This window comes from Acanthisitta chloris, unplaced genomic scaffold, assembly GCF_000695815.1.
Source record: "Acanthisitta chloris isolate BGI_N310 unplaced genomic scaffold, ASM69581v1 scaffold7643, whole genome shotgun sequence".
Classification (NCBI taxonomy): domain Eukaryota; kingdom Metazoa; phylum Chordata; class Aves; order Passeriformes; family Acanthisittidae; genus Acanthisitta; species Acanthisitta chloris.
Genome location: NW_008665436.1, coordinates 113,663 through 137,622, shown reverse-complemented (window position 1 = coordinate 137,622; position 23,960 = coordinate 113,663). Strand labels below are relative to the sequence as shown.

Sequence of the window (23,960 nt, the reverse complement as noted above, 5' to 3'; positions counted from 1 at the left end):
GGGAGCCAAAGCTAGTGTAGCGGTACAGGTACAACAAGGAGCATACTGCCCCAGGTCACATCTGAGTCTGCTTTCTGGGAAAACTAGTTAGTCTACCAAAGACAAATCCCCAGGAGTGAACTGATATTTGTATAACTGAAGAAAGCAAGGGACTAGGATTTTGAAAAAAAAATGGGAAAACAAGTTACTGGGCACTGACAGGGTATCTAGTCACTCTCTTTGGTATACACAGTTTAATGTAGTTGACGTATAAACATTTCTGAGACTGTCTATGACTAACCCTCCTCATGTGGGTTGTTATTATTTTCAGCCTTGCCAAACTCCAAGCTTCCTTAGAAGGCAAAGTAAGCAAAACTGGCCATGACCCAGTGCCACAGCTTGAAGGCTCAGTGAGGAGTTATTCAAGCCCTGCTTCTGCCCACATTCTTGTTGCTGTCTGGGCATGAAGCTGCCTAGCCTGGTATCCATCCTGCACATCCAGGAGTGAGACAATTAGCAGGATGGATTTAGTGACTAGATTAACAAACCCAGGAATAAACAAGTCAAATTGCCTCTCCCCATGTTGTCTTGACTGTCCAGAAACCACCTGGTGGTGGCTGAGTTCCCACAGCACCACTCAGCTATAGCACATAGTGACCCTGCAAAGGCTTTCCTTGAGGACAAATTTTTGCCTATTGCTGGTCTCTGAAATTTCAGGCATACGGTTAAGCACTCCCTGAGTGGTATTAGATGACACAGTCATTTTCCATTACCAGTCACACAATTGAAATGTATATTCAGCACGCTTCATTTAACATGCTACTAATTAGCTATATTAAACAGCCATTACTTTACAATTTCATAAGTCCTATGGCCTCTGGAAGAAATTATTTTATTTAAATGTATAATATTAGTATACTGGAAAGAGATAATCTTTTTTTCACATCATGTTTATTTTTTGTACCAAACCTTTTTTTTCTATGACAAAAAAGATTCAGCATTTTCATCAATACATTTTACTTTTACAATCTCCATCACAAAACTGATTGGATTATGTTACACATCCTGCATTTTCTTCGGTTTTGCAGTTTTATCTTATAGCAGAGGCTGAAAGAATAGCTTACAGTCTTTCTTTACCGGTTTTCTGCTTCTTACATTTAGTTTAAGATATCATTTATAGAGTTTGGTGAGGATTGGTTTGCCTTTCAGTCCACAGAGCTATCCATTATTTTGAGTTGTTATTCTGAACACTCCTGAGCACCCTTCATTTCAGGAGAATATAAAGGACAGTGATGGGCAACTTGATTGTGTTTTTTAATGTAGTTTGCTTGAGATCATTCCTCCCATTTGAAAGCATTAACACAAATTCAACAAGTGTCAATGCTGTGCCAAACAAGCATTACTATTCTATTTGCATACTGCAGTGTTTTGCATAATTTCTGCAGCAGTGTGCCATTGGCATTGTATTATTGATATGCTTTAACCTACAGGCATACAACTAAAAAAAATGCAGGATCTTTCTTGACTGCATATCATTCCAGATTTCCAGCAACTTTTTTCTTTTTCGTTCTTAATGAATTTCTGCATCCATTATTATCACTGGCCTACAAGAGCCTATAGACACAGTCCAGACAACACAAAATAAACCTGATCGTCTATTTTCTGATACTTAAATCCTGCATTAAATAGTCATTATGGCTCCTACTTTATTCTACATACTGAATGAAAAAAAAATTATGTTTATGGAACTTTTTCTTTTGATGACTACGCCATATTAAGATTACATAGTGTGATATTTCTTTTAAATTAAAGTGCTTCTTTTTGCAGAAATGGATCTTCCTGATACTTTTGATTACCTTTCTTCAAGAAAAAAGAGCTATTTTATTTCAGTGCAATAGAATAAATCTAAGTTGAGCGTTGCTCTGCAGCTCTTCTCACAAATTATTTTGCTTCCATAAAAAAACCCCCACATTTCTAGGCATGTTAAGTGGAGATTAATTTAAGTCCAGTAGGATATTTACATTCATTTCATCAAATAATGTTCCAAGTGACCACATTTGAAGTAGTCATTACTGTACATAACAATTATAATTTAGACTGAAATTCTCACTTAAACTTCCCAACAAATAGTGCAAATTTTTTGTGTGTTGAGAAATTAAGTAGCATTGCTGGTTATACTAAAAATCTTAAAAGGCACAAATACAAAGTCATGGCAGATCCAGTGATTCAGTTTGGTCTGAATCACTTTTTTTGTTTGTTTGCTTGTTTATAAAAAGCCCCATGTTAAATAACTAATATTGTAGAAAGAATAAAAAACCAATCTGCTGACAGAAGGCAACACAGGCAGCTCTGCATTTCTGAATTATCTTCGGGTAATTGCAATCAATTTTGTCCCATAAATGTTTAAAGAACAAATCCATGTGCTCAGAGCGCCTGGGAGAGCCAGCAAATATATAAGTTTGGCCTGTCACATGATTCAGAGAAGGAATGTGCACTTGATAGGTTTAGAGAGGGGAAAATGGGGAAGAGAGTCTCAGGTCCATAGCAACACTAGGGAAAACCTTTGCTCCTGGAGATAAGTCACAGATAAAGAAATATTTCAATAGACCAAAATACATCAAATGTATCAGTCATCTTATTTCTTTATTCAGTGATATTATTCCTACTCAGTGTGCTATGCAAAAACTCCAAAAGCAATTAGGACAACAAACCATTTTGGACTTTTGTTGGTTTTTTTTTTTTCAATTCTCCCCTTCACTACTTTAAAAATACTGCTGACTCCCTTTTAGAATGTATCTCTAGTGTCTAGGACAGGTTTTCATTTTCAGATTATCACTATATGCCAAATCTTATATTTTTATCATGGGGTTTTTTTATTCACCTGCACCAGAGTATATAAACTATGGTCTTGACTTGGATCCATTTAGAAGTATGTCCTACATAAACTTAAAGACTAACTTCTGTTCTAATTTCCCCTCAAGTTACTATTTTAGACTTACACAGTCTTTTCTCAGTTTATATTTTATTTTGCTAAGAGGAAACCAGCAACATCAATTTATACACATCTGCACAGGAGTTGCATGCCTTTTCTTAGCTCAATTCTTTTCCTCTTGCAGAAGACGATATATCATATGACGGATGCTGTTTTCTTCCACAAAAGCCCAGGCACCATAATCACACTCATACTCAGAGACTAGAAAATCTGGAGAATAGTCTTATTATTGTGGGGAGATTTTGGTGGGTTTGGGGGGGGGGGGTTGGTTGGGGGTTTTTTTGCTGGTGTTTAGTTTTCTTTCTAACTTTTTCCATCTGCTATGAAACCTGAAGCAATATACTATAGCTAAATTAACTAACTGTAAATCCATCTGATTTTTTTCATGGGTTTTAAGCACTGTTTACAGCACAGTGGAACAGAAAACACAACCTTATGATTGCATGGAAATTGTTATGACTCCTTTCTTATCCAAGAATTCGTGTTGCTAATACAAATGAAAAAAACTTTGGCTTTTAAATGAAAAAGTAAATTCCTAAAAGATCCAGAGCATTGATGGGTTTGCCTGCAGGCAAACAAAATAGTACTTTTAGTCATGCCTTCAGTTTAAATCTTGACAGCCTAAGCCCTGTTCCTAACACATATTACATGTGAGATTTCTACCCTTTATTACTGCATGACTTCTTGAATCTGATTTAAGAAATAAACAGAATTTGGACTCAGCATCTTCTGTATGAAGACGATGTCTTCTGTAGATATTCTGCTGTGTTTCAGTTAGCCTAAAAAGAAAAAGGATAGCACCTTCAACATATTAATAATACAAAAATCATATTTTTTTCTGTATTTGCTCTTTAGTGAAGCAGTATCCAGATTTGTAGACTGCTGTTTGGAAATCGTCTCATTAAGTCTTAAAAGTAAGGAAGGTTCATGACACCGAATAGAGAAGGACCCGTCCTAACATCTCAAATTAACGGTGGAATTCTTTATTTTTAGGAGTTTAGTAAACCCTTAACTGCTGCAGTAATCAGAGATGCAGGGGAAGGCTGTGCTTCAGAGAACCACTTAGTGGACTTGTAATTAGGCGTTGGTTCTCACATAATGTAACACCTCTAATTATATAGAAGGCTGTAATTCAGTCTGGGAGCTGCTGGTGTACTGCAAGGGCACAATTTAGGTGGCTTACAAAGAGCAACAGAAATATGATGCTGGGTTATAGATTTTGTAGTCTGTGAATAAATAAGGAAGGTTGGACAAATTAAAGGCTGCAATTTGCTATATATTTTAAAGTCTTACAAATGATATCAGAAGAAGATACTAAAGTATACTTAATTTAAAAGAAAATGGAATGTTAAGTAAGATTTCAAGCAGCACAGAAAGCTATGCTGTATGCAACACAGGGGGACAATAATAACATATTAATATGCAGTGAATTATTTACAATGAAATTATCCTGCAGGTTTATTTCTTGGTGAAATGTGCTAGTCCTGGAGCATACTGTCTGAAAATGTTATCTAGCCTGCCAGGACCAACACTTAGAAAGTGCAGTTGATGCATAATGTCAAATGTAATTTTATTTTTTAAAGAATAAATTACAAATTGCCTGCTTTTTTTGGTAGATTATGTTGCTGCTACTCCCAAAACGTCTGGCAAAAGCATTGGCTATTTGAATGGAAAGTAACAAATGTATTCATAAACATGAGTGATTTATTACGAGTCCTAAGAAATTTCTATTATCTATTGGCATAAAAATGTATGTTGTGTTTTTCAGTCTTGCATGAGTGAGATTATTCTAGGAAACAGCATGACAAACATGAATCTTACACTGTCAAAGCCCCACTCCTTTAACTGCTTTTAAGTGTTAGTAGTGTCATTGAGGGAAAAGATTAAGCCTCTACCCTTGGGATCCTCAAAGGCAACTCCTGCATTAACCTTTATCTATTTGTGACTACAAACAGCCACACAGTAAAGCAGCATTGACTGCATGTGTTAGATAAGTCAACACTGGTTTGTTCAGCCCACCCTGATGAACTTGTTCTAGAGGGTTTTAGATCAGTACATATTGACCTGATTGTTCTTACTCTGATTTAGAGCAAAGAGGGTCAGGTGACATCAGCTTCATGCAAAGAATGATTAAAGCTGTGACTAAGGGAACTTTTAAGTACACTAAGTATACCACTATATTTTTTTGAAAATTTCTTCTTCTGTTCAGAGCATAAGCTTTTGTAAAATTCAGCAACTATTAGCAAATCACAGAAAAAAAAAAATTAAGAATGACAGTGATGTCATGGAGTTAACTTCACTCTCCAGTGTTTGTTTCCTTTGGCTGCTTGAAAAAAGGTGCCAAATTGAGCATGTTTTCAGTCTGGGAAAGGGATCAGAGTTAAGAGCATTCTTACCTGAAGGAAAATGAGTTCTTATTCTCCATTTTTGAAAGAGTCTTACTTTGAATCTGAGCATGAATTTCTTTACGACTGGAAACATCACACAGATGTGGTGTATGGGTTAAACTCTGTTTAGCTTCTCAATTCATTTGTCACCAGGAGATTTCTCTTGGGTGGTGTGAGAAGAAACTGTAATCTATAACTATCCAAGAAGGCATTCGTATACAGTCTGACTCAATTTCTCTCTAAGTCACACTTTAGTTTTTCTCAGACATACTACCTATCTCAACTATGAGAATCTATGTCAGTGTTTATGTTGTCTTTACAATTTATGCATTCATAAAAGAAAATACATTAGAGTCAAGTACAAAGCATAATCAGCTACTGAAATTCTAATAGATGGATATGATTGTACTTTTTAGTTCTATCTTTCTGAAATAATATGTTTTATTCTCTTCTTGCTGCCTAAAATTTGGGCCACCAATTAATGAGTATTACCAGAAACTACTTCCTTTACTGTTCTTCTCCATGCCACCCTTTCCTACCACAACCCCAAAGCCCTTTCATCCTATGTGTTATAACAGTAGTGCATTCAGTATCAAATATGACAAACTACATTTTTACTGGTATACCAAATTCATATATTTTGCATGTGCTGATTTATGTCTCATCCTAACCTCTTGATGTTAAGAAAATCAGTATAGTGAAGAGGCAAGCTCTTTAAACCACTTCATCCTGGTAATGAAAGCTACCTTTTATTCAGTTTTACAACTGTCAAAATTTGGACAGATTATTAGCCACATTCTGCTAACTGGTGGATAAAAGATTGCCTGTCCTAACAATTCATGGTGTAATAAATCCTAGATGTCCCTGAAACTTGTAATTATGTCAACAATCTGATGTTTACAATTCATGTAAGATACAAATTTTTCCAGGAAACTAATTAAATTTGATCATGTGCTGTGTACATCTGCAAAAAAATATAGATTAAGGCAGAAGAAATTAAAAGGGACAAACCTTGCTTAGACTGACTTTGAAAACCCCCATAATATTGTTTCAGGTTTTCAGTGCACAGTGCCAGCATGTTAGGTTAGACAGCTTGACATCAGGTGTTGCCAACAGTATCCTGTGCTAAGTGCTCCCTCAAAACCTTTAGGCACTACTCTATTACGAGCTTAAGTGCTAAGTAGAACTGGCTAATAAAATGCACTGCATCAATAGTCAGTGATTTTTGCAGGTTTTTTAAAAAATAAAATAAAATAACTAAACTGAACTAAACTAAATTAAAACCTAGATATTTTTGGTTTTGTCATGCAGACTTATAAAATATTTTTAAATCATCATATATATATATTTTTTTTGGCACAGCATATATATATATGCTGCACCAAATATTCCATTCCTTTAACTTCAAAACACTGAAAAGAGTAAAGGCAGCATATTAAATGCAGAGTAAGTTCATTAGTGCAAATCCAACCCAAGGGTAATCAGAAGCACTCCTAGACAGAACATGCTCAAACCATGCTATCTCATGGGGGCCAACCATAATTTCATTTTTCTCTGTCACCACAAACTAGGTAGTGTAAGACCCACGTCACCCACAGAGATCTTGGAAAGTTAAGTTCATTAGGGTGTAACTTCTTCCTCGTGGATCAGGGGAAAAACTGATGCTTCGAGAAGTGATCTAGGTCATTCTCAATGTTAAATAATTAACCTTGTAAGAAATCACAAAATATTAGAAAAAAGTGTGTCTTTTCTTCATCAGTCAGAATGCCTAATGTGTTGCAGTACTCTCATAGGGAACTACATGTGTATTATACATCTATTAAGGATTGTGTATAGATCTGCATATAGAGAGTCTGCTAGCTAAAGGGATAACCTTATTTGAGTAAACCACTGTTTACCTCTAGAGTGGTTACTAGTGTAGTAGCTTCCTTATTGAATAAGCTCTTCAGTAATTAGGAAAATTTAGTTTCAGCCAACTTAAATATTCCAATTGTGAAATGTGATTAGCTATGATGTGAGAGGAGAGGAGCATATGCTGATTGAAGGATACTGTTCATTCAGCTCTGAGGAAAGATGCTTTAATGTGTTTCCACAATTAGCAGTCTCCTGTTACTCAGTTCTTGCCCTCTTGGAACTTTTTTCCTGCTAATACCTAGCCATTTATCCTTCATTCCATATATGTTTGAAATAGTTCTTTTTCTCAAATTCTTGCTCTACTTTTCTTTTTTAAATTACATTACACTGATTTCAGACTATTTCTCCATTTTATCAAACAAATTTGATATCTTATCTCTTCATAGGACTGATTAAAAACAGATTTTTGTCATCTATTTTACACACAGTCTCCATATTTTTGTTCAAATAATTTATGCAAACCAAAACCAGTTAAAATATAGCACTGGGTGCTATTATTTAATGTGCCCCTCTTTCCCATTGGCACAGTTCTCTATGCATGGGCATGTTGGGGTTATTTTCCCAGCTTGATTATGAGACTCTTACATAAGGCCATTTCACAAGCCTTACAGATCAGGTTAAGTCTTACCAATTATCTGTCTTATCGTCTATGCTCTAAGTCAGTTATCATGTTAAAGGAGAAAGTTTGTGCTGAGAAATGACATTTTGAATTTGCAGTACTTTAGTTTTTGTCCACGGTTTGAGTGATGTATTTTATTTTGTGCTAGAATTTTTATATTTCAATAAATAACAGAAGCACTTAACTCTGTGCAACAGAACTTTCCAAGGCACTGTGAAACTTAATACATGGTATTTGATATTAGACAATAGTCATGAAAAAAATAGTTTGTTGTTACTGTTGTTTTTCTAACCAGAGTCATCAATTACAACGTCAATCACCAGCTGGAAGGGAAACTTCTTAAATTTATTAGGAACAATTGTAAAAGTTGACATAAACCTATAAATTATTCTTCCATGCTCTTTGCTTCTGAAACACTTAGAATCATAGAATTGCAGTGCCATCAACGTTGTAAGAGACCTTTAAGACCATAAAGTCCAACCGTTAACCTGCCACTCCACTCTAACCCCTAAACCATATCTTCCAGTGACAGATCCAGATGCCTCTTAAACACTTCTAGGTGTGGTGACTTCACCACTTCCCTGGGCAACCTATTCCAATGCCTAACAGATTAGATCTTCTATACAGCTGGTCTGCCATTTCTTTATTCCAGAATATGACTATGCTTCTTCAGAAAACTTACCAAGATTTATAAAGGTATTTATGGAAGCTTCAGAAGAAAAAATTAGCTTCTTCCCAAATTCTATGTGAAAATGGTTACTGACAATGTCCAGAAAAATTACCTTGGATTGAAATTATTTAAGTCACAGAAATCAGAAAGGAAGGATTACCTGGTGTACACTAGCAATTGTTATTTCAGACCTGATAGATAGTGGAAGTTACATGAAATAATATTTCTTCTGTAAATTAAGATGTACTTTTATTAGGTTTGCTTGCATTGTATATAAATATTGGGAGTTAGCAAAAGTTAAAATGCACAGGCTTTAATAAGAATGAAATTAGAGGACAATTGTGAGCAATACTGCTTTAAAATTTCTGAAGAAACCACAAATTCAATATGCAGAGAAAAATGCAACCCTGTTTGTTTACTGTGAATGGCAAACTACCTCAGTTTATTTTGAAAGGTCCCTTGTGTTCTCTTGTAATATTACAATTATATTCATTGGCAAACAGGATGAGCTATAAATCTGAATATTTTTTGACTTCACACATTTTTACTGAATCTTTGGTTATTAAAGCTGTACAGTGAAAAAGACAGACATACTCAACAGGTAAATAAGTCAGCTATGTCAGTCAGACAAAGTGTACATTAATACTATACAGATGTCCAAAATGCTTTTTAGTTGGCCTGACTCTCCTATATGGCTTGAATGAAAATGTTTTTAATTCCCTTGAAAACTGCAGTCACTATTCCTGCATTTTATAATCAAACAGAAAATATGTGATGTCAGCAGCACACTCTGGTAATTCTCCTTGGGAATTTTGATATAAAGATTAGAACCCATAATGGTGACCCCACCTAAAAATGAATTACTGGTTCCTGACCATCACTTTCCCTGATTTAGGACAGATAGTTTTGTTATATCAACAAGTCAGAATATGAACCCTAAAATGCCATAAAATTCACATGCTTTTCTTACTAATTCCTTGGACATGAAATTACGTGGCCACCACGAGGAAGAATATATTGATTCATAATGAATTACCTTGGAGGATGCTTGGCTAAAATCCATTTGCTTGTGTACAGCGTTGCTATTGTTAGAAATGTTATCCACTTTGTCCTGTAAATAGTTTTGGGAAGAAGAGATGAGGATTCTTGAACTAGAAATTATATCAATTTTTGTATCTTGAGTCAGGCCTCATAGATAAAAAGCCACCTTGCTTGTAATTATAGCAATTGTAATAGGACAATTATGCAAGGAAAGTGGAATTTACTTTGTGATCTTCCTGTCCTTAAATGATTCGTTTACAAGTCAAAGAGGAATTCACATGCCCTTAGTCTAGTCACATTTCCTTGTATGTTTGGATGCAAACCTTGAAAAAATTGTCCATCTGCATGTTCAGTCTGTTGGCAGTAATAAAAGCAAACTTAGAAGGAAAGAAAATAATGAAATGCACAGCTGGGTTAATCAGATATTGTAAATCTCTCCAAAACAGGTTATAAGGGGTAAAATACTAAATAAGAAATTTCTAGGGTCCTTATTTTAAACACAAGGTGTGACAGTACTGTAGCATATCAATGGGTATAAATCAATTGCCTATGCCTGTTTGGTTTACAGTGACTGATTTTAATTGATAAATTTACATAGTATAAAAATAGTTTTTCCTCCTGCAAAACTTACCTATTAAATGTAGATAAGAAAGTCAGACCTACCAGAAAATCCAGGAAACACAACCTCAGTCTGCCATGTCCCAGTCATGCTACCGATTCGCCTGTCTCACTCCTATTCAAACCGATATATTGCCTTGACATCTTGACAAACTGAAATTTTCTGATGGGAGAACCATTTCATGAAAGAAAGAAAGATCTCAGTCTCTTCTTCTTCACTACCATCCATGATTAAACATGATTCCCATTGTTTACCGTCCAGCCTAGTATTTCTTACATGCTCAATACGTTTTTACAAGAAAGACAGTTTCTGTTTTAAGGTTTTTCTTGGGGTTGTATGACAGCCCTTCTCAAAACTTATCAGGATTACACTTTTTTGCAAAATCATATTTAATTCTGCAAGAAGTCCTCAGAACTCTGGAGAAATCAGTGTATGTTAGTCGGAATAGAAAGGTAAAAAAACGATAATATATATTGATAAATATCACCAGTTAAGATGTATAGGATCTTATTTGACTTTGTGTTGCAGTTTTAAAACCTTTATATTAATTTTCCATGTACTGAATTACCAATTACCAAATAAAAGGCCAACAGATAACCATATTCCTTTACTACAAGGGACACTTGAACTAATTAAAAGTAATGCAGCAAATTATCTAAAACCATTTAGTCAGATACACCAGAGAGAGGTCAAACCTAGGGCAGGACTATTTAAATCAAATTGAATTCCATCCTGAGAATGGATTTCAAATAGATTTTTAATTGCAGTATTTTGTCCACAGGGCATTCTATCACACACTTTTTGTTTGCAAGTAAAATCTACCAGAATGTCCTCCATCAGGATAGTTCCAGGTCTATCTTCATTACAAAATTTCTGTATTATGAAATATGTAAATGTGTTCTGAGGCTTTCATTGCTCATCTGGCTTATAGTTAATCTCTCCAGCCAAACACTAACTGCTTTCCAGGTTTGGTTCATTTCATTAAGCACAAAAATGGGAAACAAAACAGTAACACTTGTGTACAGAGCATGCAGGACAAGAATGAAACCCCACACAGGAAGGACCCTGTCATGTTACTGCTCTGGCAATACTGCCTAAACACAAGGAATGTCAAACTCAGCATTTTCTGGGTACTGCCCTGGATAAGCATCCCCCTGACCACAAGGATACAGAGCTTTGGGCTTCTCCTATGCTTCTAGTTGCATGCAAAGTGTTCCCATCTTCTATTATACTTTCATGAGGATCACCACCCAAGAAAGAAATGGAAAGGTGAGGTATAGTCATTAGGACAACAGCAAAGTTACTGTTTGGGATACAGCAGACAATGGCAATAAGTACACCAGTCTATTGGCTTGTGAGGTTTTCAGACAAAAGCTTTGCTGAACAAATAACTGTAAATGTACTCTTTTTCTACAAAGAAGACTTTTGGGAAATTTTTTTCATAGAATATCAACAAATTATTTATAGTACCTTTGTTTACAATTAGTCTTGTTTATAGTTCTATTTCAGATATTTTGTTGTGGGACTGAATTGGTTTCAGATTCATTAAAGAAAATTTCAGTTCCAGATATGATACACTTTGCTTCATCTTTTTAAAGGCTGCAAAGAGACATTAATGACCTGGGAGGGGGGATGTTGCTGCTCTTCCCAACACTGTACTCTCGGTGGAAATTATCACAACAGAGCACTTTTGCGTTTCATGTAACATCTCAAAATTACTGAGACCTTAAAATGCTTTAAATAGGTTCATAAAGGACCCTAAAGTCACATGCTAATGGTCCTATCAAGCAGCTGATATTAGTAAACTCGTTGCAGCCAGAACACACTAAAAAATTAAGGATAGGCAGTTGCAGGTACGAAAGCAAAAATACTGTCCAATAACATAGATGAGGAATCTTACATCTATCCTGGTTGGGTGGAAACTACTAGTAGAAGAGGCTCCTGACAGTATGCAGGTGGTGCATCTCCTCACAACAACAACAGCAACTGCAGGTGGTTGGAGAATGCTTTTAAGAACTGGTTTAAAACTGGGCATGATTCTGGGTCTACCAACCTGGTGGCATCCAGCACCAGGGCAATGCTGATTCTGGTAAATGTGCCAGTTCTCATAATGACATAGGATACTGGAAAGCAAAAAAAAAAAAGTGGGCATTTAAAGTTTAAAAAAAAATTACAAAGAAATTTATATCTTCCCTAAATCATGCCTAAATTAATAGCCTTTCTGTGTAAATACTTACACAAGTCAACTGAATCTGTCTGAAATTTAGAGGGGCTAGGTGTGCTGTTTTGTATATATTTTATCTGTAAACCAAAATTCAGTTAAGTAAATGGTATTTTTTCCAAATACAGCTCCTAGTATAATGGATCAGGCTGCTCTATTGTTATCAAAATGTTGTTAAAAGCATCAAGTAAACTTGATACTGAGAGTGGCTGTTTTAAATTAATTGTATAATTGTTCTGAAATATGATAAATATATAAATTTAAAACTTCTGTTATTTGCTTGACAGACTTGAATCAAAGGAGCCTTTCCTGTCCGTTGGGTAAGTAGGAATATGTATATATATCTTCATGGATATTTATATATTCAACTAATTATGAGATTATGTGACCATAAACACCCTATTTCAACATTATGGTTATTTACTAAACCTAAACTTAGAAAAAGTAGGGTTTTGGTGAATAAAGTCAGCAGTCATAGACATTTTTCTTCTTAAAAAGAACTAAGATGTTTTGTCGTTATTGACTAAGCAAAACTTATATCAAAATACATGTAGGAGTTAAATGCTGCATTAAAAGGTAGCTGGTTTATTAGTTTTCACATCTTTCAGTCAGAAACCATTCCAAATATCATCTATACCACTTGTGTAAGCCCATGAAAAAATAATTTATAGTTTCTTTTAAAATAAAAATATTGTGATACTTCAATAACAGAAAGAAAAACAAATTTATGAATTAGGAAAACCCCAACATTTTTAGCCTAATTATAGATCACTACACTGACTTGCATATTACAGCTATTGTCTTCATAGTGGCATAGCCACTTAAACAGTTGCATGGTCTATATAATGAAATGATAACTCATCTTTCTAAAAGAGTATTTTTAAATGTGACAAATGCTGAAAAAATGTACCATTGTTTACAAAATGTAGACCATTATATGTATTAAAGGTAAGTATCTGCATTTTACTTCTTAGACTGAAGTTCACTTTTCATGCACTGTTTTCCTTTCAGCTTTTTTCTTTCAAACTTTCCTAAGTGTCCTAACATTCTCCTTCCCTGTTTCTACTTTCTACCAATCCAAAATGATTGAAAAATAATTTAAATGCATGTCAGATTGGGGAAGGCTGTACTGCTCTTCTTTTGCATGCTTCGAAATGTCCAAATTCATTATAAAATTCAGACCCTTGTGTTGCTAACTTTTATTACTCAGCCTCTTAACTTGTCCTATTGAGTTGGCTTTTTGATGCCTCCTCCACTCTTGCAATGAATTGATTACCTGAAAATCTCAAATGTAAGTTGAAAAAAGAAGTTGCAGGTCATTGTGGCTGAGAACAAACTTGAAAGTATAAAAATTCAGTAAGGAAATAAAAGACTATGAAAACAATTGCATTAATAGTAATGCCAGAGCAGGTGAGCAGATTGGTGGGCACTGTGTAAATCCATGCTACTTCCACATAGCCAGTGATGTGATTTTGTTGCTAAACTTGATTCCTTTCAGGAATTCTAATCTGAGCAAAGAGACTTAGCCTGTTTTCAGAACTTTTCTGAAGTTTGCATGTAATATACTTGAATTGTACTTTGCAAGTTCATAATGATAAGGATACAAAATGCAAAAATTTGTCCCCACATCTGTGCTACTTTTGCCTTTTGTTACTGTATATCCACACTGTTCTGAGGAGGGGCCCAAGACAGCATCCACCTCCTTGGTACTGTCAGAGAGATGCAACTTCTAGTCCCACGATAATTGGAGACTTTTTTATAGAGAATTTTTTACAGGAACCTTATCTAAGGTTTTAACCCAGACAGCTGCAACCACCAGGCTTTTAAAATACAGTAAATGTTTGCAGAAGAAATGCTGACTTAGCCTCAATTAAACTAACACATGGGTGCCTTTAATGCCTCTTGCAGACAGAGTTGGTCAAAACACCAATCTAAATTATTTTAGGCTGCCTACAGATGGCTTGGTTCTGCACACCAGCCTCTCATTCATCTACCTTCTGTGACAGAGATTTGTTTCCACATTTTCATTATGCTGCCTGTAGGAGCTAATTAAGCTTTTTTTATTTCACTGTGCCTGAGCACACAACTTCTTGGTGCTTTTCCATAGCTAATTCTATTGGCGGGGGAAAGGAACATGAAGCATGGCAACCTAAGAGCTCAAGACTGCCACAGATTGTTGAGCTCTGCATGTAAGTGTAGGGCTTCAGCCTTCCCATGAGAGATCCCACAAATGAAAATTGGTTGATAAAACATGGCATTGTTTTCCCTCTCTCAGAAAGAGAGAGCAGACCCCGCCTCTTGCTGTCGTAGTTTGTGTCTTGAATGCAGGGAGAGAACACCTCCTGTACTCCCTTGGTAAAGGCAATTCCATTTATCCTTCTTCTTGTGCAAAGTGCACTCTTGTTTAGTGTGTGCAAGATGGGCATAATTTCATACTGAATGGATAGTAAACCCTTTAATGAAAGTCTCTAATGGTAATATTCAGGAACAAAAATTCATCAATTATATGATCTACTCAAATAAGAGTATCTAAATTCAGTATTATGATTTCAGGCTAGAATACAAGGTTGAATTGAGAGGTGAAAATAGGTCTTGCCCTTCTTTAGGAAAGTCTGAAAGATCTCTTAATGCTGAATTCTGGGTGATAGGCTGTAGAGGCACAGGATGCTTCTCTCCACAGGTGTTATTTCCACACTTTTTGGGATTTGTGTTCATATTCAACATGAGCAAGACTGAGAGTTGTCTGGACTTTCCCCTTCATGTTATACAGCATTCATATTCATGTAGGCTTAGTATAAAAAAGAAGTCATGCAAGGGGTAACAGATTCAAATTGAAGGAGGGGAAATTTGGGCTAAATATTAGAAAAAGTGTTTTACTGTGAGGGTGGTGAGACACTGGAATAGGTTGCCCAGGGAGGTAGTGACTGTCCCAGCCTTGGCAGTGTTCAAAGCCAGGTTGGATAAAGCCCTGAGCAACCTGGTCTACTGGGGAGTTGTCCCTGTCCATGGCAGGGACCTTGGGACTAGATGATCTGTAAGGTCCATTCCAACCTCTAATATTCTATGATTCCATGAAGTCCAGGGCAGTGAGCTTGCTGTGTCTTCCTCACTGCCCTGAGGACCTTGAACTCCATCATTTCATGGTCACTACAGACAAGGCTACCTTGGAGGACCACATTCCTCACCAACTCCTCCCTGTTGGTGAGCACAAGGTCCAGCATGGCCCCTCTTCTTGCTGGTTCCTTGATCATCCATGTAAAGACTATTGATAACACATTTGAGGAGCCTTCAGGATTGCCTGTGCACTGCCATGTGACTCTTCCAACAGACATCAGGATGATTGAACTCCCCCATGAGGACCAGGGCTTATGAGCTTGAGGCTATAGAGGGCTGCCTATCTGTCTATAGAGGGCTTTGTCCACACCCTTTTGCACGGTTAATATGACACCAATAGGGCTACCAGCCCGAACATAATCTTGTATCTCTTACTCATATTCAGACCAGTTATTCAAGAGTTGTATTCATGAAAAGCATGGGAAGGACTGAGCTCACCTGACGTATTTCGCTCACTGTGTAGAGACAGACAGTAATTCCTTATGCTTAAAACCACTCTGTCTGTGTTGCTCTTACTACTTTTGTATGATAGCAACAACTGAAACTCTTCTTGAGTTCTCAGCATGCTAGGTCTTCTACAAATATCTGGAGCAGATCTGATGGCTGAACCCTCTGATTTCACCTTTGAAATCAGCTTAATATTTTTTCACCAGAAAGTGAAATCTGAGACTGGTCCATCTACCTAACATGTTACTTGCACTTGAGCTAAAAGAAAGGTATGCTTAGAAAGACCAAACCATGGAAAGACAGCCAGTGCTGCTATATGTTTTGACTTGAAAGTCCATTTCACACTCTTCTGCATTAATACAATTTAAAGCTTCTTGATAAGGCAATGTCTTCTTTGGAGCTTGAGAACCCATGATCACAATAGCAGTCAGTAACTGGACTTGCTTAAAAGGTTATTGCTCCACACCACTCTCAATGCATACACTGGCTTTCCAAAATGTGAAATCAGAATAGTGGTCTGTCCCTGGGTGTCAAGTTTGCCAAGAGGGGAGGTGGTACAGAAAGAGGCATGTCAGAAAGAAGCATTACAGATGCAGAGCAAAATGGAGCTCCTAAGTCTGATGCTTGTTAAAGGTTTGGTTTGTTAAAGATATTAAGCTTCATGCTAGGAGTCATTGTCTTTAGTGTTGTTCTGTTGGTATTCTTGTGCATGATACTAAGGCACAACTACTCACATCTTGCTTTACTGGATCATTCAGCTGTGCATTAGCATGCTATGGTGTACTCCTCATTTGAAATAAAACAAATTAGGATGTGTTCTGATACTAGACAAGCTTTCAACTAGTAAAATGAATTATATCAGAGATTGTTTTCCACAAATTTTGCTTAAACTGAAATCTGACCTCATTTACAAACCACTTTTCAACTATGTTGGTATAATGCCTTTGCACAGCATAATTTGAAAAGAAGCAGGGTCAGGTGTCAAGGGTATTTATGGCCATATTCAGTAGCCTCTCTGGCTCAAATTGATGTTAATTTCAAGAGGCAGGGTCTTGACTTTGGCTGCTTTAGTTTTGGTCTCATTTGGGGTTATTTTTGCCTTAGTTCTAACTGTGAACTGCTGTTCAAAAGCACTCTGCAGTTATCCATAGAGTTTGGGGATATTTTTATCAGGTGCAGACTGGATTCTTATAATCCTCACCATGCTTCAAGCCAAATTGCAGCTTTTCCAACATCAATCATACACACTCTGGTGCAGCAGGTTATAACAACTGTGCTGATTATGTACACAAAAATAAATGGGAATTAGGTCACATTCTGCGTTGCCAATAGTGGGGCAACAGTTTCATTGGTGTGCTTCAATTACTTTCATTTCTAAAGTCTTCAGCTTTGGTTCTGAATTCTTATGAGGTTGAGCTTTACCCAATAAAATGAAATCCTTCACAACCACAGATTAGATTAGAATCAGAAGTTGGAGGATGTGCCTTAAATGTGAAGTAGAAATAGCAGTATTGTGCTAAAGTGTTCCCATTTCTTTAGTGGAGACAGAGGAACCTGACAGGTATTGAATAAGGCTTTATTTCCTCACAAAACTAATCATTTTACTTACATACACATACACACACATATTAATCATGGTTATAATTTAAATCTGGAATCAAGTATGATTTGGTTTCAAGCAGACCTTGTCTAGGTGCCAGTAGTTAGGAATATTTCATGTTCTGGCTGATACTTTGTAGACTATAAAACTGTCTTGCTATGTAGAGCATTCATAGAAAAAATAAAATTCTAGTCATGTAAGTTGTATAAGGATGAGTAATGGTAATGTGGCTTTAATAAGAGAAGGCAAAAATTGTGCAAGGGGAGTTCACTAAGAAGGTAAGGGAGTGGAAAGGGAGAGAGAAAGAGAGAGAGAGAGAGAGAGAGAGAAAGAGAAAGAGAGACCTTAACAATTTTTATTTCCTTCACGGAATCTTGTGGTTTGGGAAGAGATGCTGGAGGCAATTCTCAGCACTAAATTGTTATGGTAGCTTAGTTCAATAGACTATATAAAACCAAATTTAGTCTAAGATGTGTCTGTATTGATAACTTCGAATGAGCATTTCCCACAGTGGTAAACCATTGAAATCAAACTTTCTATAAATGTTTACTAACCCTGATGCATAACAGTGGAAGCAAAGCCCTAATCTGCCAGGGCCTGTGACCCATGATCTAGGGACACATGTTACAGAAAATGGGAATAACAGAAGCATAAGGGTCCCCAAGTACTATTTTGTGCAGTTATTTTCATAATAATATCCAAAGTGTTATAAAATTAATCTGTAGGGGAGAAAAAAGATGGTTATACAGATCATTGTCTAAGAAACATAATGGCTACTATGTCTTAGTTAAGAGTGATGAATGTCTTTCTAAATGAGAGCCTGAATGCATTATTATTTAATTTTTATATACATAGAAACAGTTTTTGCAAGGGTTGATAGGACAAAATATTTGTAAATGTCTCCCCAAGCAGAATTAAAAATATTCTCAACTCTAGTGTTAGAGCCATTGAATGTGGTTTCTTATGTATAAATCAGAGTCTCATAGAATGGTTTGGCTTGGAAGGGACCTTAAAGATCATCTAGTTCCAACCCCTCTGCCATGGGCAAGGACACCTTCCACTAGACCAGGTTGCTCCAATATTATTATGTTCTTAACAGACAATAACAAGCTTATTAAACTTGCCCCTCTGCTGCAAACAAATTGTCAAAATGTCAAACTGTGCGACTATTTCCTTGGAGCTTCAAACAGCGATGTGAAGGAGTCTCCAGAAGAACTCCCCAAATATTTTGTGGGTTGGTTGTTTAGGTTTTGGGTTTTTTTCAATATAGGGGTCAGACTGTGAACTGTTAATTGCAAATCAGTTATGCTACCAAAGTGTTTGATAAAGGCTACAACATGATTTACAAAGTGTGACTACTGTATTTTAAGGAGCCTAGAGCTGGGGAAAACAGGTTAAAATTGAAGCCAAAAATGTAATGTGATCAAACTCTACACTGGATATGCTCATCAAAAAATCCTGAATGAGGAAGAGAGAAAGTAATTAATACCCAACATAGTTAGGTGCCCTGACAGTGAATCAGGGTGTGGAGCAAGCCCTTAGAATGTGAAGGTAGCTATAAAGAAATATACCAAGCAGGGTAAAGCAGGAGAGTATCCAGACTGCACTGTCTTCCATGCCATGGAAGGCAGAACAGCTGTATGAGGAAACTTGACAAAGATTCCTCCCTAAGCAAAAAATACATTTCTCAAAAATGATGGGCACAGAACCTTAGATCTTGACCTGGCTGAGATACTAGAAGAGCAGGCAAAGGAACTAGTATAGGGGTTCCCTAAGGGGAAGAAGGTCTCTTAGGAAGTATCCAACAATTCTTCTTTGTAAATTAGAAAAGATATGTGGCAAATATTCTGTTACATGACTCATACTTACATCACACCTGCATAGCAGGAAGTCAGTAGCCCTTCCATATGTCCAAACCTGTATAGGGATACTGCAATACCAGTATCATGACAAGCCACCAGGTTGTTTTACCACGTACTAATTTCAGGTGAGCTGTCTGGGACAAAAATCCTCATTCTCTTATGAGAATGGATATAATGAAAAAGCCAGACACATGTTTAAGAAAAATAAATTTATCTGATCCCTTGATTTCAACAGCTTTATTCTGGATTTACATTGAGGTAGTTCACAGTGGTGACATTTGAATATCCTTTTGTAAATCTAAAGGTCTTTCCATTGATATTTTAAGAACTCCTTTGTTTTGTGACTTTTTGTTCCTTTACAGAAAATAAATCTTGTTTTCTTCACTGTGTATGCAGAAAGTGAACTAACACAAGCTCTTCCAGAGCACTGAAGTATTAGGAAGATTTGACAGTAATCAAGGAAAGTGTAGTTAACATAGTTAGCACTGGCCTAGAGGATACACAATTGGTTGTGTGATGCACAACTTGCCCTTCCCACTCATCTCTGACCATAATGCAATTGAGTCTAATTTTGTGCTCAGTTATAGAAGACTCTCCTTTGTATGAGATGCACTTCTCGTATCCATTTACCATGGAAATTATTGCACAGTGGGTCAGGAGAACAAGAATGCTTTTGTAGATTCACAGTATCTGGTATCTCCATTTATATTGCAACATCACTTGAAAAGTGTACTCTTGGGATTAAAAAAAAGCAGTATATCTTGTCTTCACAGACTGTACTCAGGACACTGGCAATTATGGTCTCTTTCATGTTTCTATTTTGCTGGTTTAAACCTTGAGTTACTGAATCCAAAATAATTAAATTACATCAGCAAACTCAGTGTAAATGAGAACAAAATTAAACTTAATTTAAGCCTTCTGACAGTTTGAAAAGGGGAGAAGAAAGAATGAGATGCAATTTTCTAGAATTTTTTTTACATAAACTCTGATGTTGTCACATTGTACTTGATTAATCTTCTGTGAACTGTGCTTTTGTGTTTCATTCATTGCTTCTAAGACAGCTTCTCTGAAGAGTACATAAAGTTCCTGAGATCTGCTTTTGTAATCTTAAGTGGTTTGTCTTTCAGATCCAGTGCTACCCCATGATTTTAATCTATCAATCTGCTGTTCAGTGAAATTCTGTAGAAAAACATTAAAGCCTAAACTCATTACTTATTCCAACACCTGTCAATGACAGTCTGCTATGCTTGTCAAACCAAGTTAAATGACACTCCTTCAATGTATACAAAATTACTAACAAATTGGATAATCAATCACATGTGTATGGTTTGACAGTAGTACCTTGAATAAACTGAATTTAAAACAGATTTTAAGAGGTAGGACCCATTACTCTTGTATTAAGAAAAACAAAATACTGTATAGACATCAAGAATTTCCCAGTCAGTCTATACAATAGAAGGACACTTAGGCAAATGAATAGGCCACTGGAAAGTTTTTTATTGCCTTGCTATAAAATGTTTGTATGGGAAACATAAATAATTGGACATTACTTTAGATGACAAAAGAATAGTTTGACAACAGGAAGAGAAAGGTCAGGGAGGCATTAAGTAAATTTATGCAGGGTTTTTTGCATACAAAAGCTACTATTTTGTTTGTACAAATCATCAGGCTAACACTGTGTGTGAAGCATAGACTGTGTCTGCAGTCACAGTAAGCAGTTTTAATCAGGAGTAATATTAATACTTAGCATGTAGCTGTACAGAAAATTGCTGGGGTTTAGTTTTGCCTTGAAATTCCTGTATCACTCATGCCTGTCTGGCTGCCATAAACAGCTCCAAGACCAGTTGATCCTCAGAGTCTGAATATTGATCTCAACGTCTTTGTTATTTTCCGACTCACAAGCTTTGCCTAATCTTCTACAGAAAAATGTCTTAGTGACTTAATTACCTGATTTTGTATATGCAACTTTGAATATTTGCCCAAGTTTTGTGGAAAAATTCAGGTTGCAGAGTAAGTTTAAGAGTTTCCCAAAATACATTTCACTGGGAAAATAGTTCCTGGGAGAGAGTATGACAGTAAAGAAGGGATATATCTGAAGACAGAAAAAATACAGCCTTATCATATTGCAAATAAATTCTGCCTAGTGCCTGCAGAAAGATACTTTAATGGAAAATTGAGTACTGCACGTCAGCTTTTTTATGTATACATGTTTTGCTTGGACAAAATATACCTCCTCAGATTGGATTTGCAAAACAATTTTCAGTTTTGCAGAAAAAAAAGTCTTCATTAACAGTACTACATTCCTTGTACTTTTTAAAACTTGGCTCCATTATTGTCCTCCATCTCAGGATTAAAAAAAAAAAAATATATCTTGCACTTATTAATGAAATAAAGGTGCAAAATTAGGAAAAAAACCCACCATTTATATTACTTTATGGCTACAAAATTACTATTAAAATTGTTCTGCAATCAAAATGTACAAATAGTGGGTTATATTCAATTGTTTGGCATTTTGGGACAAGTGGCCAGGGATTTTGCATCGTTATTTTTGCTTTTAAGTATACATATTTGCCCTCATAACTGCATTATGGAAATGAATGCAAAATACTCCTCTGCAATTACTTTTCCTCTTCTCGTCCCTTCCTTTTTACTGTAAACCTCCAAAAATACATTAGTTGAAGGAATCACTGAAAAAGAAATTGTCTTTTGACAGCAAGTCTGTCAGCAAAAAAAAAGAAGCAGGCTCTGAAGAACATTCTCTTCCTCTGCAGAACATACAGCCTGAACAGCAAAACAGAAGTGTCCTTCCACTTCTATCAGCATTCTCATCCTTACCTAAAATTGAATCGTCTCTGAAGTAAAGGTGAGATTCAGGGCACCAATTTAATTCCTATCTATGGGAATGTAGGTAACCATCCACTGAAAAGTGGCCTGAAATGTCCAACCTTTTTTCCAATATCTCATGAAAGTCATATCCATTTGATTGTTTTCTATAAGGCAAAGTTTTGATCTCTCTATGCTTATTCCCTGAATCACCTAGTTACCCTCACCCACTCCCTTTTTTAACATCATGTCATCTTAGACTGATACTTTTTTGCACTCAACAGAAACAATTTCTAGCACTCTTTCTACATGACAAGAGAAATGATTTTACAAGTGACTGGAAAACTAGTTTCAACCATTAGGTTGATATGTGCTTCCTAAATTCCTTGATTGAAGGAATATTGCCGTCGTATTTAATATTTTTATTCAGGCCTGACAGCAGAGAAGCAATGACAGTATAAATGGTGATAGCACTGTCAATTGAATTAAGATATATTATGCCCGGTTTGTCAACATTTATGATTCGCAAATACATCTTTGTACCTGTGGAAAGAAAAAGAAATACTAGCTAAGGCTAACTTACATGCAAGACAGAAATTCTTGTTGCCATGAAAATAACAAAAGCTATGTCTTCACTGTTCTGCATTAACTATTGTAAAGTTAGAGTAACCCCACTGAAGTTAGTTGCACTCAGTAGCGTTTGGAGTGAACGGGATCAAACCAGGATGTGACCATTTATAAAAATCTTTTGTGGGCATAGTGCACAGAATGCAAGAAGGATTACACTTTAGTGATAGGTTTTCAACATCATATACATAAAGATGTAATGACATCCATAGGTTTATTTCAAAGATGCAGAAGCATAATATTGTATTTGCCATTGAACTGCAGATATGCATAGGAACTTGAATACATACAGCATCACAACTCTGAAAATATGGTTCTTGGGGAATCCTTTATTCTTCAGGCATATACAATTTAAAACAGGCATAGTGTTAAGTGAATCTAAAAGAGACAGCTCGTACAAGATTATCTTGATGACACTGTGTGAGAAAAAGGAATCATGATTTTTGCTTAAGCACAAACACACTTTATTGATGAGTTTTCTCTCCCTCAGTGTGTCTTTTACTGTCTTCTGCTTTAATAGCAGCATCATGCACACAGTTCTGTTGTTAATATTGCAGAGATGGCATATGTTTGTGGGTAAGTAATCTGCCTGTTTACAGTGCCATTAGGAAACTGCTGACTCCACCAGTTCACAGGCTCGTTTAAACCTTTCTCTGCTCTGACCTGCTGAGTATTTGGGATTCAACACCATACGAATGGTTTCCTGCAGCCTCCAAAACACAGGTTGTTGGTTTGCTAAGGAATAACTCTCCAGAGGTTGAGAGCCCTGCAATCACCTTGATCTCAGGGCCAGTGATTATCTGTGCTAATTTTTTGCTTTGCTTTATACAGCAACATTGACCATAGCTTATGTCTGTCCCTTGGCATGCAGAAGTATGAACAATTATGGCTGTGGATGGAGAGGTATACTGGTTGCTTTCACACTATAATCTCTTCAACATATTATTACAAATGAAAAAACCAACTGCTTATTGCAGGGGGATTGGACTAGATGAACTATAAAGGTCCCTTCCAACCTAAACTATTCTATGATTCTAAGGGTCTC

The 23,960-nt window shown here is 36.2% G+C and overlaps 1 protein-coding gene across 1 annotated transcript in view; it reads left to right on the top strand.

Moving 5' to 3' along the window:
* Nucleotides 1-23,960, top strand: part of RALYL (RALY RNA binding protein-like) — a 69,204-nt gene that overhangs the window by 4,889 nt on the left and 40,355 nt on the right. The window contains exon 2 of the mRNA XM_009071755.1: nucleotides 12,730-12,762. Within this exon, the coding sequence (XP_009070003.1) occupies nucleotides 12,730-12,762 (33 nt within the window). The remainder of the gene's footprint in view (nucleotides 1-12,729; nucleotides 12,763-23,960) is intronic.